Source organism: Diplodia corticola (assembly GCF_001883845.1).
Source record: "Diplodia corticola strain CBS 112549 chromosome Unknown scaffold4, whole genome shotgun sequence".
Classification (NCBI taxonomy): domain Eukaryota; kingdom Fungi; phylum Ascomycota; class Dothideomycetes; order Botryosphaeriales; family Botryosphaeriaceae; genus Diplodia; species Diplodia corticola.
Window position 1 is genome coordinate 331713 of NW_017971483.1, and position 18192 is coordinate 349904.

The window sequence follows — 18192 nt, forward strand, 5'->3', positions numbered from 1 at the left end:
ACACCATCTCATCCAAATGCTGCAGCACAGCAATTCACATACCACACCGCTCTCCATCATCATTGCCGCCACCACCTATATAGTAGCTTCAGAAGTTGAAGCGTCGTTGCGATGGGATACATAGATAGGGGGAAGGAGGAAAAAAAAAAGAGATGAGGGAGTTGATTAAGCCCTCAACATCCTCACTCACAGACGGCATCATCTTAAACTTTCTCAACAGCATTTTCCGTAATGCTCCCGCAAGTAGGTCTGCCTGCCGCAATTTAGAGCCCCCCACACGACAAACACCTCTTTGTGAAACAGGGCCACATCCTAAAAGGGAAGAAGAAGAAAAAAAATCTTTCTGTCTCATTTTCAATATGCTACAAGGAACCGAAGAATGAGAAAACCCCCCACCACAACAACCAACCACCATCTATCTGCAGCTACTCCCCTCCCCCTCCCCCTCCTCCTCCTCCAACGAGTTTCCTAAAAGGAGAGGGGAAAACAGAAGAAGAATGAGTATCTACATAATCTCGACAACCACCACCATCACTACTTCCTCCTCATTCTCCACTTTCCGCCCAGCCCAGCCCAACCCACCACCTTTTCCAACGCGTACGTCTCCAAGAGAAGAAAGTCTTTCTAGCATACGATTCCCAAAACCAACAACAACGATGGTATCTCCTCTCTCTCTCTCTCTCTCTCTCTCTCTCTCTCTCTCTCTCTCTCTCTCTCTCTCTCTCTTCCAGCCAACGAGGAAAACATACACCAGAGAAAAGAAAGATCTCTTTTCAAGACCAAAAAAAAAAAAAAAGATCATCCAAGAATGCTCTTGCTACTATCCAACGACAACGACAACGATAACGCAAGACATCTGTCATGCCGTTTACCCACCCAAGAACACACACACACTAAAAACACCCCATTCTCCCTCGATCAAGGCGGCATCGCCTTCCCCGGATCATACGCCCCGGGGACGCCCTTCCCCCCCATCGCCTCCCCGCTCGACCGCGGACTCCGTGCCGGACTGTTGCCACCACCCTGCGCGAAAAAGTTACCACCGCCACCAGGACTCACCAGGCCGGGCGTGGTCGGCGGGCTCAGCGGGATGTTGTTGCTGGTTGTGGTCGTCGTCGGCGGCGGAGGCAGATGGTGGGGGCCTTCGGGCGGGGGCGAGGGCGCGGGGGGCCGGATTTCCCGGCGGCCGTTGGCCTTGTAGTAGAGGATGACGTCGCCGCCACCGCGCCAGACGTGGGCGCGGATGGTGGCGAGGGTCATGGTTGGGGAGATGAGCTGGTTGTTGTGTTGGAGTTAACAGAGGGGGAGCGCTCAGATAGATCTCTGCATGGGAGGGATGTGTAGAAAAAAAAAAAAACGGAGTTGGGATGAGGACGTACCTGGTTGTTGCAGTAGAGCTCGAGGTATTCCTCTGGTCGGAGTGCGTTCGGTTCGGGCTGTTCGGGTGGGGGCTCGATGCGTTCGGCCACGTAGGCCATGATCTTGCGGGCGCGAAGCATTCGGTTGGCGTTGAGGCGGTTGTTTCTGAGCGTCTAACGTCAGCACGCCGGGGCAGCCACTCGGCTCTTCTGCCAAGTATTGGACTCACCCGTCTGATGCGATGGCCGGAAGGATGTTCTGGTACGGCTCGAGGATGAACGAGACCTTGACGATCTCCTTGAAAGGAATCGTGTTCTGGGGCAACAAGGTCAGCATTGGCTCTACAGATCTGCAAGAGGCGACATACCTTCAGTAAGACCTCACCCAGCCACTTCGGCGCCACTTTTTCGATGAAATCCGCCTGCTGTCCCAGAGAACTGACAGTGCCTTCGAACAAATCCGCTACACCACCGGAGTCAGGTCTATCCTCTTGGATCAGAATTGACGTTGCAATCGGAGGCTTCAGCACTGGCGTCTCGTTGGCCAAACTGGGCGTGATTGCGGAAGTCAAATTTTGAGCACCCTCTTGAAGGTCATCCTCATAGCGATGCCGGATGGTCTGGATGACTCCAAGGAAATTATCCTCAATAACACGATCTTCGCTCTTCGAAGTGCGCGAGTCGGATTCCTCGGGCGTTTCCGTAGGCGATTCTATGGAGGGTTTGCTGTTCGTATCTGTTGTCGACGTTCGACCTAGCTTCTTCATGCCACCGAAAGACATCTTAAACTTGCGGCCGAACATGGTGCTTTCTTTGCCGTTCTCCCTGTCGCCCTCGGTCGGCGACTGGGTCTCACCGGACTTTCGGGGCTGGCTGGCGCTGCTTGGTGTCGTAGCAGATTGTGTTCGGGGGCTCGTGGAGAAGTAGTCTCCAGAAGTTCTTTCTTTGCTACCACCTGACGTCGTCTGCTCGAGCTGGGCACCCTCCTCGGCGGTTGGCGGCAGGTGATGGGTGGGCTGATGTGTGTGCGTGTGAGAATGGCCGCCAGGAGTGGCAACGCCGATGGCCAATCCTGGCGTAGTGACGGGTAGATGGAAGCCGTTGTTAGCCCGGAGAGTGGTGGCAGAGGAAGGCGCAGACCCCTCTTTCCAGCCGTTCATTTGAGATTCGGGTATTTCGATAGTGCCTGGCGCTTTTCGCTGCTGCTTCTTCTCTGAAATGATCTGCTGCCGGAAATTCTCATCTCTTTTGATTTCTTCATCAATCAGGTTGGCGAAGAGATATCGTAGTATCCACTTTCCAAGATTGACTTTGACCCAGTCAGTGACTCACCCCTCAAGGCTTGGGTTCGTGCCGCTACTTACTTCTTTGATCTTCTCTGAACTCTATCGTCTCCTCCAAGTGTAGCTCATCTGCATACATCTCGGCGTCGAAGCAATAATTTTCTTCCAAGACGCATGTCAAGCTTCCCGTTCTTGTGTCGACAGCGCACCAATGTGCAACGGTTTCCGTTGTGTTAATCTCGGGAGCCACGTCTTCAAGGTGGCGCTTGCCAAACGACTTGATCGGTGCACATTTCAGAAGGTCCCAAAGCATGACTTCTCCAGCAGTATCCAAAGTAAGGACCCGTCTCCGGTCATTCAACAGGAAGTGCTTGATCAAACCATTCTGTCCCTCGATAGAGAAATCAGGCAATGGTCTCATCGGCGTCGGCCCCTTCACTTCGTCCTCGACAAAATCCACCGGCTTTCTCAAGCTTGCAGCAGACTGCATAGTCGCAGATTCCTGATCACGATCGCGGAAGAGGTGGAAAGACGCGGCATTCGACATACGCAAGAGCGCGTTCCTAGGGATCTTTTCTGCTGGCGGCGCCATCGACATGGACGACGGCCCTGTCGGAGAGGTCGGAGACGGTATGCGCGTGCGGGCTGTGGCGGAGCTCAACCGGTGATGCTTGTTATCAGGAAGCTGGACGTCGGCCTCGGTATTGACGTCTTGCCAACGGTTTATGCTGGAACTGGAGGTCGCAGTCCAGACATAGTCACCGGCCACGACAGCCTTGGCCACCCCTCCATGCTCCTGGCAGACGGCAACCGACAATCCTTCATCCATCTCGATGCAGCCTCTAACGTCCGTCTTGGCGACAACCCCGGAGCGGTCACTGGAGTAGAAGACGGACAGCTGCGGGTGATCCGAGTATAGCGACCATACACTGTCATTGTGCATGGTCAGAGTATACATGCACCTACCCGCGGTCATGGACCACACCTTGACAGTCTGATCGGAAGACGCTGTCATGATCGTATCACCTTCCTTGGCAATCAGGATATCCCGGACGTTGTCGGTATGCCCGACGAATTTGGTGATGCGCTTCCCGGACCTTGAATCCCATACCCGGACAATGCTCTCGGGGCCGCCGCTCGCGATCAGGGAGTTCGTGGCAGCAAGCGCGTAGACGGACCCCTTCGCGGTGCTCTCATCCTCTCCGACCGCAATCTGCAACGTCTTGCCGCCGCCATTGATATCCCACAGGTTTATCTTGCGATCGAGGCCGCCGGAAGCAACCCAATTGGCGGTAGGGCTGGGCGAGGCGAGGCACTTCACGTAGTCGCTGTGCAGGCCGATGGTCTGCGGCGGAATGGCATCGTGGGCGGCGGGGCGCCAGAGCTTCACGGAGATGTCGGAGGACGCGGAAACGAGAGCCTCGTTGTTGTGGGCGAGGGTGATGTCGTTGATCCAGTGGGTATGGGCCTGCACCTGCTGTCGGAATGTCGTCGCCGGCTTCGGGGCGGGCGGCGCGTCGTCGAGGCCGCCGAGCGAGCCGTAGCCTTCGCGCTCCTGGGCAGGGCGCAGGTCGAGATGCAGGTCCCAGGCGCAGATGACGCCGTCTCTACCGCCAGAGTAGCTGTTTGGGGGCGGGCAACGGTCAGCGTTTCGGCGGCTGAGACACGGGCGGGAAGGACGGGGATGACGTACAGGATGGAGTTATAGGGATCTACAGCGAGGCCATTGACGCCGAGACGATGGCCACCTGCGGAGTTGGCGAGAGGCAAGACTGCGGTCCCGGTCAGATGATAGCGGCCCCATAACTGGGCTGGCGCGCAAGGGTGGCTTACCGTATGAAATACGCTTGCGCGCGTTGCGCCCCATCCCACTGCTTGTCGCCGCGCGCAGCGGAGGTCAAGCATGCGGTCTCGGCAACACGCAGCGGGGGCTTCGCTCTTGAAGGTCGCGAGCGCAGGGTCGCCGTGGAGGAGGGTCGGGAGAGGCGGGGCGGGCGGGGGCTGGTGTGCGGTGGGTGGTCAACGGCGCGCGTCGGGTTGGTGGTGGTAGTGGCCAGGACTTGCGGTGCCATGGGGCGTGAGCGCAGGGCTGCGGCGCAAGCAAGCCATCGCTAAGCACGCAGCGCGAGTCGCATCAACCGCCGGCGGCCGTGACCTGAGCGCTCAGCGCGCGCCGCCAGCACCGCTTCGAAGGATCGAATTCCCTGGCCTCCTGCCAAGCGACGAGCCCGGCGGGCAGGTCCCGCATTTGAGCAGCAGCGCCGAAGCCTGGGCGCGTGGGTGCCTGCCCGTCAGCGCGCGATGCTGTTCGCGCCGCGTTCTGGAATACGGCTAATGCAACGACCCCACGTCCGTGATGTCAAGGGAGGGCCGCACGCCCGACCATGCCGATCACTCGTTGTACGTACACAACGCCCCCTCCCGCCAATGACGTGCTTGTGCGAGTGCACATTTATCCGCCCAGCTGTGCGCCTCCGTTGCATTCGCTTTCACTCGTGACTCCGGCACTGCGCACAACGCCAGCGCTCGCGACACGGTGCACGGGATGCTGCTACTCGTGTGCCGGCCGACAAGCATATCTGTGGAAATAAGGCCCGAGATTTGCGCAGAAGCAGGGAAATGCACAACAGATCAAACATTAAACTCCAACTTTTTGGCACAACACAGTCCACCTGCGTGCCGTGCAATAATGCCACAATGCACTCCGCCTGCCCGCCAATGACCCAAGCTCTAGTAAGCCCACGCGCCGGATGTCGGTCGCACTAGGTACCCCAAGATGCCGCCGATGCAAGTGGGACCATTGGAAGCGCCGTGGCGTCTCGAACTCGATGCAGCCATCCCGCTCAACCGCTCAAAAGATCCTTCACACTCATGCCCCGCGACCCCGGCGTCGACGCCGTCGAGTTCGCCCCGCTCCACGACCTGCGGTCGCTGTTCAGCATCAACAGCGCTGCTGTCGCCTCGTGGTCGTCCCGAGAGTCCGGCTGGGGCCCCAATGCTGGGCTTGTCAACGCAAAGCTTTGATGTCTCGACCTGCTTTCCGGCTGACCAACCACCGATGGAGAGGGGAGAATAGATGGAGACGTTGTGGTCGAATGCGCCGAGAAGGAGAAGTGGTGTGGTGGAATACCGAACATGTTTGGCGATGCGGTGAGCGAACTCAGCCGTCTGTGGCCGCCATCTGCGGGGAATATGGCTGGCGAGACCTGTGCGGAGAAGTGACTCCGGTCTGTGGGGTGCATGGTCGGTGACGTTGAGCTGGAGGGTGGCCCGGGGTTGGGCGGTTGAGCAGTCTGCGCATTCGGTGTCGTCGCGTTAGGGGAGCCAGCCTCGGACATGTCTTCGTCCTGGTCCTCAGATCCTTCATAATCCTCCACCGTGGTCGGCGGCTGCCATTGCGGTGTTGCTGTCAACTGCTGCCACGGCGGCGACTCAGACGAAAGCTTCCCCTTGTTTGCTGTTTTCAACCCGGCAACACAACGCTCAAGGTAACGCATGTACTCGATGCTGGCCTAGAGCATCATTGTCAGAAACACCATGGACGCATGGCGCAGGCGCCCCCGGCTTACCTGCAGGATAGCAAGCTTATGCATCTCTTGACCGGCACATGCAGGGATCATGTCCTTGAGCACACCGAACTCCTCGTTCATCTTCGAACGTCTCCGGCGCTCAATCAGACTATGTGCCGTCTTGCGTGCAATCTTTCGCCCTGCCGCCGTGTGGCCATTGTTTTGTTTCTTGCCGCGACCTCCAGCACTCTTGCCCTTGGCTGTGGATCCAGCCATTGTTGCTCCCTCAATCGCTTGTGTTTCCTGCTTTTGCGCAACAATCTTCTCTTCCTTCGGCTTCATTTGGATGATCTTTCGCAAGCGCGTCGGCGGCGGAGGGAGAGTGTAGTCATCCTCTGCGGAAACAGCGCGATTGGCAGAGCGTTTTTTCGAGCTTGACGAAGAGCTATGGCTGACAGAAGTGATGGCCTGTTTCGCGGGCACCGGAGACGCAGGGTGGTAGGAGGATTCGGAAGCATTGCAGGAGGCGACGCTGGAGGAGCTAACGCTCCCTCTACTGCGGTCGCTCATAGCGGCTGGCGGGAGCACCCATGAGGGGTCGTTTGCGACGCCAAGGCCAGGCTTGCCAGGGATATCGGTCGAAGCCGCCGGCGTAGGCGGCAGGCTGGGGCGAGGCATACTTGGTAGAGAACCAAAGAGGGATAATAATGTAAGCTAGGGGTGAGGGGAGGGAGGTGTCACAGCTATTGGTTTCCTGGGGGAGAGGAACATATGAAGGCAGCGGCACCTTGTCGGGCGACACCAGCGTGTTCATGATGATAGTAGACTGGTCGCGTGCTCCAACTGATTGGTTTGAGGGCTGTGCAAGGTGCTGGAGTTCGCCCCGACTAGGACCCTGGCTCTGAGGCTCGGGATGGGGAACGTGGGTGGATACGCGCGCAACCATTGGCTGGAAATCCGCATGCTAAGCTTCCACTATTCATGATCCGACGAACCGCACGGGGGCCGCTCCATTCACTATCACGTCAAGGAGCCCCTATGAGAAGCTGCCCTGTGTGCTCGTGCTTGCGTGATCAACGGAGGATCCGTCTCTTGATAGACACGAAAACAAATCGGCGGCAAGAAAAATTAGTCGCTGATAAATAATTGCACTGGGCTACTTGCCCATAATTCCTGTCTAGTTCCAAAGTCTGCAAGTCCCGTCTGCTCCAGCACTCATGCACCACGGCTGTCGCGGGTGCCAGTCAACGTCCAACACTCCCAATTGATTCTTGACCTGGTGACCGTGAAGAACCTTGAGCGGCACAATTGTCGCGTTCTCCATCAAATCGTCCACCACCTTGCCATGGAAGATCTGCAGGCTGCCGTCGTCGCTGGCGTCGGCAAACAAGGGCAATCCGCCCTGGTGGAAACGCACCGAACGAATCGCCTTTTTATGGTATCGTAATGTCTTGTAAGGCTTGTTGGACAAGTCGAGGTCGTGCCAGAGCAAGCGCTTATCGTACGATCCCACAATGAGATTATCGCCACCCGGATGCAGGTCGAAGGAAGAGATCCAGCGCGCACCGGGCTGCAGGATCTTGAGGAGCTCCTGCCTGGCAAGGTCGTAGCTACGGATAGTTCGCTGCGTTGCAACAAAAAAGATCGGCTTCGAAGGGTGGAACTGCGCCGTCTGAGCCAAACCCTTCAACTTGCGGAATGGAAGTTGAGTGAGATGCTTCGACAACGTATGGATTGCCACTGCACTGCTTTGACCTTGCGGGGAAACAGTTGCAAAGTACTCTCCACGTCTGTGCCAGTTGATCACCTTCACAGTCGATCGGACAGTGGCCTGAACCAGCACGCCTTGCTCTTCTAGTCTGGAGCCGGGCCGACTCCATTTGGCAGGAGGTGCTTTTGGCGCGCCATCTGCGGTAGTGTGTTTTGAGGGATTTGATGCAGCGTAGCCCCAGCCGGCATCTAGGATTTCGCGACTGGTCTGCTCGACGTCTGGAGTCACCATGGACAGACCGAAAGGAATCACGAGGAAGACACTCTCCCCGACAGCTGCTGCGAGAATAACTGCGTCTTGTCCAGGGCGCCATTTGACAACGTTGACTGCCTCTTCATCCGAAACCTTGGCACTCCACTCCTGTCGTCCAGTCAGGATGTGCCAGATCTTGATGCAACCATCATCACCTCCACTAGCAACGAATCTGCCGCTAGGATCCACAGCTAGACTGCGTACCCGACCCTCGTGACCGCGGAAAATCGTGGCACAAGTCGTAGGGAACGGTCTGAGCTCGTCTGGACTCGGCAGCTTGGGAAGAAGCGATTCGGGATCGATGTTGAGCTTGCTTCTCCTGACACGAGGCGCGAGATAAAGATCCAGACACCTCTCGAACTTCTCCTTGACGAACTTGTCGTAGCCGGGTACTTTCCGGAGAGCGCCAAAGTCGGTTGGTAGGTATTCCCGCTCTCTATCCTCCTCATCCTCTGCTTCCCATGCGTCCTTCTCCTTCTTGTCCGGCAGGTACTCAGCCGGCGGGTGGTAACTCTCCTCGTGGACGGGCGGTGGAAGCTTAGGCGCCGGAATATGCGTCGAGTGGTCCGGCCGCGGTGTTTCATCAGCCCACAGATCGAACCTCTTAATCGTCGGGTCCTCTTCTTCCTGCTCCTCAGGCGGCCTGTACGGCTGTATCCTGCCCTCCCGGATAGCCTTGACGATCTTCATGACCCGCTTGGCCTCGTGCTTCGAAGGAACGAAGCGTCTCTTCGGCTCGGGTGCAGCGCTCAGCGGCATGATCTCCTCCTTGCCTGTGAAGTACTCGACCATGTCTGGGTACGGGTCGTAGCCGTCCGCGGGCACCTCGTTGCGAGTGACCTGTTTCAGGACTTCTAGCTCCTCCCGGCTCAGTTGTAGAGGCTTGCCGGTCGCTGGGTCCGTCAGGCCTGTCCATCCCTTGGGTATCTCTATACTGTCAAGCAGGGCGTCCAATGCCTCACCCTTCGCAGGGCGCATGACCTTCTTGCCGTTGATGTCGTAGCCAATGTGAGGATACGAGTCGTAGAAAGTGAGTGGAATATCACCAATCGTGTTCTTCTGTCCAGCAGGCGCGTCAGAGTCGTCGGTATCGTACCCTGCATCAATTTCCTGGTAGACGTAGCGAGGGTTGCCGTTTGCGTCGGTCGTGACTTTGTAATTCTTCTCGAGCTTTTGGAACCCATATTCGGGCGAAGCAGATCGCATCCGAGCATCTTCTCCGCCGTCGCTGGCATTGTCGGTATGAGTGGAAAGACCGTTGGCTGATTGTCCTTTGCTCTGGAGACTCCTGATCTGGTCGCGAATGCCCTCTTCATCCTCTTCAGAAGAGGGAATCTCGTCACTGTCAATCTCCTCATCCTCGTCTTCTTCCGGGTCTTCCTCTTCCTCTTCGCTGTCCTCCTCCTCGTCGGACACGCTGTCGTCGGATTCGTCCTCGCTCTGCGACAGGATTCCCTCTAGCTTTCCGCCTTCGAAGTCGTCGCCGGAAGCGGCATCTTCGGGGGGAGAGATGTCGCGGGTGGGCGCCTTGCGCTTTCTGGTCTGCGTAACCGACGGCATTGTGTTTGTGCGGCCTCAAGACTCGCAGCGAAATGCAAACACGACGGCAGAAAACCGCGTCCGAGGGCTGCAACTTTTTTGCGAGCGCCAGCTTATCGGCTTATCTGCGGCGCGGCCGAACAATGTGCCGGGGGGCGATCCGCGCCGCTAGCGCAACCTGAATCGCGGGCGGCGCTCCTCAGCGAACTTCTTGCTCCGCGTCGTTTGGCCCGCTACCACCCTCCTTCAACCATCCATCGTCGTGTGGCCCTGCGATACCAACACAACCTCCGCACTGGCGTGGCCGCTGCTCATAACAATTGCACAGCTCCCGTACGGCTCACAGTGCCTCTGGGCTCGTTGCCATGGCTCGGCCGTCAACTCGCTCACCAACTCCCGTAGGTTCGCACAAGTACCGCCGCGACGATCGGTACTCCAGCAGAGGCGACTCATACCGCGATCGTCGGCGCTCCCGCAGTCCTCCTGTAAGTTCGGCGATTCGCGCCACATGTCGCTTTGCGCATACTGACCGTGATCCGCAGAGGCGCGACCGTGAACGCGACCGCGACTACTATGATCCCCCGCGCCGGGACCGCTCCCGAGACCGTCGCTATGGCGGCCGTGACGACCGTAGCTACCGCCCGCACCGCGATCGTTCCCGTGACCGAAAGCGGTCGCGCGACCGCTCGCCGCCTCGCGATCACCGCCGACGTGATGACTCGAGAGACCGTGTGAAGCGACGCCGGGACGATTCCACCGACTCGAGGCGCACTGCCAGGCGCGATCCCAGCCCAGCTAGGTCCAAGGAATCTAACAAGCCATCCGATGTAAGTCTACGTTCTGGAATGTCTGCATTAGATCAGATAACATTGAAAACCCAGGCTCCGCCTTCGTCCACGCCCGCCGACACCCAAACTCCAGAAGCGGAAAGCGCTGAAGCTCGCAAGCAAGCCGAGCGCCTCAAGAGAACCCAGCTTTGGAAGGCAAAGATTGAAGCACAGAAGAAAGAGCAAGAGCTGAAGGGAGGTGCCCGCGAGATCCTAGAGGCTATGGATAGGAAGACTGTGGCATCGCCGACAGCCGTCGCTTCTCCTCAGTCACCTGCACCGGCACTGTCACCTGTACCGGCACCTGCACAGGACACTAGCACCTCACCTCCCAAGCAGCAGTACACTGGAAAGTTTGACCCGAAGGCGATAGCAAAGAGAGCAACCGGCCCGAGCACCATTGGTGCCAATGCCCTTGGAGGGGACGTGGCCGTTCCTTTCACGAAGCCTGCAGCCGCGACCATCCAGAGTCAGGCACCCAAGCCGGGCTCCATGCTCAAAGCTAAAGGCAACGTTGGCGGCTTTGGGTTTGGGCCGCGTGCTGCGGATACCGAGAAGCCCGGAGCGAAGAAAGCGCTGGATTTAGAAGATGAAGAATCGACGCGCAAAAAGCTCGAAAAGCTTCCGACCCCGGACCTTGACGATGCTGCTGTCCAGAACGATGAGGCTGAGCAGCTCGACGGCGCTGATGACTCTGGTGATGACGATACAGGCATGGCTGATGGAGGCACAGAAGAAGAGCAAGCTGCTGCCGCTCGTGCTGCCGCAGAAAAGCGCGAGGAACGCATGCAACTCGCAAAGACACCCGAAGCAGACACTGCAATGACCGATGCACCTCAACCCGTCCAAGGCGACGAAGAGGATGTAGACCCATTGGATGCATTCATGTCAGGATTGAGCACAGTTGCCCCCAAGAGGCCTACGAAGACGATGTCGAAGTCTGGACAAAAGGAACCCATCGCCATGTACGGTGATGATGATGACCCCCAGGAAGCAGCGATTGACTCGGATCCTGAAGACGTTCTCGCAAGGGAAACTAGGAAGAAGGCCAAGGCGACCATCGGTCAAGTCGACCACAAAAAGATGAGCTACAAGGACGTCAGGTTCAACTTTTACACCGAGCCTTTGGAGTTGGCTGCCATGGACGAGGATGCGGTCTCTAGTCTCCGGTTTGAGCTTGATGGTATTAAGGTCATGGGTCGCGAAATACCAAAGCCTATATCCGCCTTTGCGCAGTGCGGCCTTGGCCTCAAAACGCTGGACGTCCTGAGGCATCTCGACTTCGACAAACCCACTTCTATCCAGGCTCAGGCAATTCCTACGATCATGTCCGGTAGAGATCTGGTTGCTGTGGCTAAGACCGGCTCTGGTAAAACGCTTGCATTCCTCTTGCCCATGTTCCGCCACATCATGGATCAAGACTCCCTCAAGCCACTCGATGGCCCCATCTCCGTGATTATGGCCCCCACTCGTGAGCTGGCCGCTCAGATTGCTAGGGAAGCTCGGCCGTTCGCCAGAGCACTGAACCTCCGCGTAGTTGTTTGCGGTGGAGGTGCACCCATCAAAGATCAAATTGCTGAGCTGAAGAAGGGCGCTGAGATCATCATTGCCACACCGGGCCGTTTGATCGAACTCCTCGGAGCGAACAGCGGGCGCGTTACCAATTTAGCCCGCGTCACCTATGTTGTCCTTGACGAGGCAGACCGTATGTTCGATTTGGGCTTCAAGCCTCAGATCAGTAGGATTCTGTCCAATGTGCGTCCGAAGCGACAGACAGTGCTTTTCAGTGCTACCTTCCCCGGCCAGTTGGAGTTGATTGCCAAGGAACAGCTGAACGACCCTGTCACAGTCATTGTTGGCGAAAGGTCTACTGTTGCTTCTGAAGTCACTCAGGTCATCGAGATTGTCGAGGAGGACGATAAGTTCAACCGCCTGCTTGGTATCCTTGGTGACTTTTACAAGTCGGATGATGATTCTAGGTATGTCAAAAACTCCCCATATATCTTTAGACGACGCTAAAGCCTGATCAGGACCCTGATTTTCGTGAAATCCCAACAGACTGCCGATAAACTTCTTGATCTGCTTCTGAAGAAGTACTATAGCTGCGACTCTATTCATGGTGCCAAGGACCAAGTCGATCGCGATTCGGCGCTTTCGGACTTCAAGAAAGGCGCCATTCCCATCTTGATCGCAACCAGTGTTGCAGCTCGTGGACTCGACGTCAAACAACTGAGGCTTGTCATCCAGTATGACGCCCCTGACCACTTGGAAGATTACGTCCATCGTGCGGGTCGTACGGGGCGCGCTGGAAACAAGGGCACGGCGATCACCTTTATTTCACCGCGCCAAGCTGGGCGCGCGAGGGAGATTGCCAAAGCATTCACTTACGCCAAGTTGCCAATCCCCGAGAATCTTGCAGAGATTGCAGAAAAGGCAAAGGGCACCAGGTCAAACATGAGCAAAAAGGGCTTCATGGGCAAATCTCTTGATCACTATGATAAGCAGCACGAGGCTGCCAGGAAGGCGCAGAAGAGCCAGTACAAGATGATGGATGGAGACGAGGACGATGATGAGGAGCAAGAGGAAGCGGCCGCACCTGTGGTCCAGGCAAGGACTCCAACGACATCCGAGGCGGCTCAGACACCCACAGAGGCCAAGCCGGCTGCTAGCGCCGGGGGCTTCAACTTCAACCAACCCATCAAAGTCTATAAGACGGAGCAGCCGGAGGCGTCTGCATCGAAGACGAAGTCCAACGATCCTCTCGAGCGGGTGCGCGCAGCGGCAAGCAAGATCGACGGCCGGCTCACGCAACGCAACCAACTGCGTCCTGGACAACCTATTGACAACAAGGGACCCGATGCTGGTGCCTACCATGCCACGCTGGAGATCAACGATTATCCTCAGAAGGCTCGCTGGGCTGTCACCAACCGCACCAATGTCGCGAAGATCTTGGAAGCTACGGGCACGTCGATCACTACGAAGGGCAATTTCTACACCAAGGGCGACACGCCCGGACCCGAGCAGCCGCCCAAGCTCTACATTCTGGTGGAAGGCGACACGGAAATCGTTGTCCAGAACGCGATGAGGGAACTGATGCGCTTGCTCAAGGAAGGCACTGTTGCTTCTCAAGATACCGAAACGCGCGGCGCAACTGGAAAGTACAACGTCGTCTAGAGGAGGTGTGCACCCAGTCGAGAAGCCCCCGATTTTTACGAGCTTCCTTGTTACTTCGAGACTGCTGCGCTGACCTAAACTCTAAAGGATCCGAGTGCGTGAAAGACGGCCACCGGTGTCCCGGGCGTCATCGCCCGACTGTCTGCTTGCGATGGCTTCAGTCGACTCACGTGTCCATTTGCAGCATAATCTCTACCTGTCCCCAGCATTTCCAACAAAGGCTTTGACGTGGATCTCGCACAATGATGATCGGATTTCTTTGCCGGACAACCAAAACCACCGGGAGATGCAGAAGGAACGGCAAGGATCGATGAACAGCTTGCCAATATCAATAGGAGATCGCCAATCAGCCTGGTCTGCCCAGCCATTGCCAGCTAGTTCGTAGACAGCCTCCTATAGTAATACAATTGATGCAAGTCACAGAGTGCATGTCGGAATGGTCAAATAGCATGGAGTGGCTAATCTCGGGGAGCTCTCCAGAGCCCCAAGAACAAATCAAGGGAATCCCAATGCTGCTGAGTGACGTAATGTTTCGTATCAACAACTATATGTGCACAAATCAGTAATTACAGGGCTGATCTCAACATCCAAACTGCAAGCAGCGGCATCTGACACGTAGCTCAATTCCAAGCCCTGGCATTGGCCATCTCATCCGCGTCGCGTTGCCTTCGCTCGGCGTAGCTGGCCTCCTCTAATGCTGCGCGGTTGGTGAGTTTCTGGTTCTTCGTCGTCTTGGCCTGGTTATTCGCGGCCCGTGTCTGTTCGAAACGTCAAAAGTCAGCGATAGCCGGCATGATTGGCGCGCCAGGTGATGGCGGACGAGGCTGCAAGGACCAGGGCAGAAAGGAGGGGAGGGGAGGGGGAGACGCACTTCAGCAGCTCTTGCGGCGGCACTGCGAGGGTCGTTGTCGCCGCCTGCCTCTGGCCCGGCACCCAGCGTCCGGCCGGGGCCTTGCGGCGGCGCACTCTTCTTTGCGGCGGGGATGGATGCACGAGCGTTGTCCGAGGGCGCGGGAGCGGCGCCCAGGGTGCGGCCGGGGCCGGCGAAATTGTCGGATTTCGATTCCTTTCCGCAGAGGTTTCCCATGATAGTGGGTGCGGCAGGGGAGGACGACGGGGGCGGGGGGTGTGGGGACTTGGAGGTGGTGGGGGGGAGGGGAGGAGGCTCTGTCAGCAGGGCCGGGGCAGGAGCAACAGCAGCGGAGAAAGTATGTAGTATATGTAGACACGGAACAGCAGAAGAGAGACAGCGACACCGCCGGGCGTGCGTGCTGCGCGTCAGGGCGTTGGCAGGCTGGCTTGGCTGCAGTGCCGGGTTGCTGGGCAGCGATCGTCGGAGGCCGGAGGAATGACGAAGCTGCCGTGCAGACCGACGGACGCGCGGGGCAGGCAGAGGTGGTGGACGTGAGAGGGTGGCCCACGCGCGCGATTGCTGGGCTGCCTGGGCTGCGAGGCGCGAGGTGGGGGCGGGCGCGGCTTTCCGGGCATGTGCGGCGCGGGCGCGGCGCTGAGTAAAGATTCGCCATGGATTCGCTGGTTCCACACCTCGCAAACCACCCATCACGCCCATCAGCCCTCAGCCTGCCTCAGGCGCCCGCGCTCGCAATCCCCCCCGCCGAGCGAGCTCTGCGGGCTCGGTTTACCCCTACCGCTAGGGAAACACGCATCCCACCTCATTTGGCGGAAACAGGGTGCGGCTCACTGGTGTTAAGGCAAGTTTTCCGAATTTCGCATTCTCGACACCTTGATGGCCCATGTCCGCATCACTCTTAACGGAGCCTTCCACCGCACGACATCATAGCTGGCCAGGCACACAGAACGAGCCCGACGCGTCGACCCTAGGCTAACATGGCTGCAGAACAACGAAGCTTGCTTCCCTTTCACCGGACCCCGGCCCTCGCCATGTGCTCGCCGTCGCCTCGGTTGGCCGGCTCCAAGCGCGACTCCGACGGCGAGGTTCTGGCCGCCAGCGCCTGGAAGCGCCACATGGTCGAGAATTACGGCTGCGAGATCGAGACGGCGGAATGCCACCGCCCTATCTGCGTCAACCCGCAGCATCTGCTGGTCAATGGCGGCACTCACGACGACGTACACCGGCACAAGGCCTGCCTGATACCCTCTCTGCACCAGAACAGCCCGAAAGCGAGCCGCCATATCCCCTCGTTGACGACCGTTGCTACCGACATATGCACCGAGGCCACTTGCAGCTTCGCAGCTCCTCACTCCTCGTCAGATAGCCGTTGCGAAGGCATGTTCTGGGACGCATGCTCTCCTTCCTGTTCCGGAGACGAGGCTTGCCCGGTCCCGGATGCCTGCGTAGATCCGAACTGCGACCTGCAGGGTGTGTGCTGGGATGGTTCCTGCACAGGAGCTGATTGCGACGCTGCGCCGTGCCCGGACGGCGTGTGTTTGGTCGACGAGGTGTGCTACAAGGAGCCGTGCCCAAGAGCAAGCTCGTGCGAGCAAAGTCAACGTTGTGCGACACACTTCGGTGACCATATCGACCACGACATCTGCCAACAGAACCACGGCCCCACATGTCACACCACAAGCAACCAGCATCTGTGCCAGGAGCTCCAGAACTGGATCTCCATGAACGGCGGGGCCTCGAGCACCAACCATCACATCCCTCACTGTTACGACGCTCACTCCCATGAAGCCTATCAATGCAACTTACCTCAATACCATTCGAATGGATATTATGAGAACACCTCTCCGCCATGCTACCCCCAGATGAACCCGACGAGTCAGCACGGATCGTCGGGTCTTGAGGAGCTTAGTCGGTTAGCGCAGCTAAACGACCACATGTTCGGGAGCACGCTCCCACATCATACGATGAACTCCTGCCAAAGCACTTCCACACGCACTCTTGGCAGCTCATCGATTGACCACGGTAGTCTGTCAGGAAGCGTCGTCTCCTCTCCTGATCCGCACCTCCCCCTTCGTCCCCACCAACGACCCACCTTGAATGGCTTCTTTCAACCATATGAGCCCCGTGGAATGGGCTTCAGGGGGGTCGACTCGCTTTTTGAACCGCCGTGCAAGAAGGCTCGAGAGACTTCACGCCTGAAACATGCCGAACAGTCGTTGTTTGGCTCAAGTGACATCATGGTGGACATGCCCACGGGGCTGGGCGTTGCGCAATCCGTTGAGGACCACGAGCATATATGCCGTTGGCAGACCAACGTTAAATCGGAAGATGGCCAGCCAGTACTCTGCAACATGAAGTTTGCTTCTGCGAAGGACTTGGCGGAGCACCTGAAGGACGATCATACCGAAGGTCTAGACGGCAAGTACTGCTGTCATTGGCACGGCTGTTCTTCGAGTACCGATTTCAAGCAATCCGGCAAGTTGGCAAGGCACTTTGCCATTCATTCGAAGTGTAAGTGCATCCCGCCGAGTCATTTGAGTAGAATTAACGGGGCGCAGACAAAAGATTCCAGTGCAAATACTGTGACAAGAGTTTCAACACCGCACAAACTCTGGAAAATCACCACAACACGCACACGGGCGAGCGTCCTCATGCGTGCCACTACGAAGGCTGTACTTACGCCGCCGCAACGGCAACTCAACTCAAGGGCCATATTCAAGGCACCCATCTGAAAGAGAAGAGGTTCCAGTGCAAGCTCTGCTCTTTCTGCTGCACCGACTCGTCGAACCTGACGAAGCATGAGAATGGAGTTCACGGCCGCAAGGAATACAAGTGCCCGCACCATGGCTGCACAGCATCGGTCACGAGTGAGTGGAGCATCATCCGCAAGCATTTCAAGGAGTCTGGTCACTGTCCTGAGCTGCTGGAGAGCAACTCGCAAGCGCAGAAAAAATTCAAGAAGGCCGCTGTCGTCAAAGACCAAGCCGGCGTCATGGCCAACGGCCGCAGAGCTCCGATATCGCGCAACAGGACCAAGCGCAGCGAGACGGCGGAACAGCATGTGAAGAGCGAGTCGGAGTCGGTAGAGCCCATTGCCGCGTAGAAAACTACATTGGCCCTTTCTCTTTCCCTTTGCTTTTTTCTATCTTTTTTGTCTGCATATTCTCGAGCGACTTTAGAGTCCAGCTTTGCTCAAAGGAAGCGCTCCATTGAGCACGGCTTCGACATGCATTTGGGGGGGTTTGGCAGGACGGGCTTATTGCCCAATTCATGACCTTACGGCTGTTTTCTTCGATTTTGACGGCCGAGAGGAGGAGAAAAAAGAAAAAAGCATGAGAGCACACAAAGCCCTGCTCATTTAGTTCCTATACCCATCGCTAAGGAGAGATCAATACGACGACTGCTGTTGTGTCTAAACAAAGGGCATTCCTGCTGTTTAGACTTTGGTATGCAAAGAAGTAACCGGGTCGCTGGGTGGTCGGAGCTCGTAGCGGCAGTCACTGGTGAGACTCGACCGTAGCCTGCGTCACACCGACTGATAGTGATGGCGGATCAAGGCCATTACCAAGAGTCGAGGGGTGAGTTGGAGGCAGAGGCGAGTTTCGGCG

The 18192-nt window shown here is 57.4% G+C and overlaps 6 protein-coding genes across 6 annotated transcripts; 2 read left to right on the forward strand and 4 right to left on the reverse strand.

Moving 5' to 3' along the window:
• Positions 1-918: 918 nt before the first annotated feature.
• BKCO1_400098 (wd repeat protein) lies at positions 919-4508 on the reverse strand (the record flags this gene model as incomplete). The annotated part of the gene is made up of 7 exons (XM_020275766.1): positions 919-1275; positions 1380-1524; positions 1589-1674; positions 1727-2667; positions 2723-4263; positions 4335-4413; positions 4475-4508. 7 exons carry the CDS (start codon positions 4506-4508, stop codon positions 919-921), a joined length of 3183 nt encoding a protein of 1060 aa, XP_020134292.1.
• Positions 4509-5484: 976 nt separating this feature from the next.
• Positions 5485-6828, reverse strand: BKCO1_400099 (hlh transcription; the record flags this gene model as incomplete). Its single annotated transcript, XM_020275767.1, has 2 exons — positions 5485-6153; positions 6211-6828. The coding sequence occupies 2 exons, from the start codon at positions 6826-6828 to the stop codon at positions 5485-5487; spliced, it is 1287 nt and encodes a 428-aa protein (XP_020134291.1).
• Positions 6829-7327: 499 nt separating this feature from the next.
• On the reverse strand, positions 7328-9733 carry BKCO1_4000100 (ribosome biogenesis protein erb1; the record flags this gene model as incomplete). Its single annotated transcript, XM_020275517.1, has 1 exon — positions 7328-9733. One exon carries the CDS (start codon positions 9731-9733, stop codon positions 7328-7330), a length of 2406 nt encoding a protein of 801 aa, XP_020134414.1.
• Positions 9734-10077: 344 nt separating this feature from the next.
• Positions 10078-13713, forward strand: BKCO1_4000101 (pre-mrna-processing atp-dependent rna helicase prp5; the record flags this gene model as incomplete). Its single annotated transcript, XM_020275518.1, has 4 exons — positions 10078-10197; positions 10255-10539; positions 10594-12518; positions 12570-13713. The coding sequence occupies 4 exons, from the start codon at positions 10078-10080 to the stop codon at positions 13711-13713; spliced, it is 3474 nt and encodes a 1157-aa protein (XP_020134415.1).
• Positions 13714-14333: 620 nt separating this feature from the next.
• Positions 14334-14800, reverse strand: BKCO1_4000102 (uncharacterized protein; the record flags this gene model as incomplete). The annotated part of the gene is made up of 2 exons (XM_020275519.1): positions 14334-14471; positions 14585-14800. 2 exons carry the CDS (start codon positions 14798-14800, stop codon positions 14334-14336), a joined length of 354 nt encoding a protein of 117 aa, XP_020134412.1.
• Positions 14801-15615: 815 nt separating this feature from the next.
• On the forward strand, positions 15616-17687 carry BKCO1_4000103 (zap1p; the record flags this gene model as incomplete). The annotated part of the gene is made up of 2 exons (XM_020275520.1): positions 15616-17095; positions 17143-17687. The coding sequence occupies 2 exons, from the start codon at positions 15616-15618 to the stop codon at positions 17685-17687; spliced, it is 2025 nt and encodes a 674-aa protein (XP_020134413.1).
• Between the last annotated feature and the right edge of the window lie 505 nt (positions 17688-18192).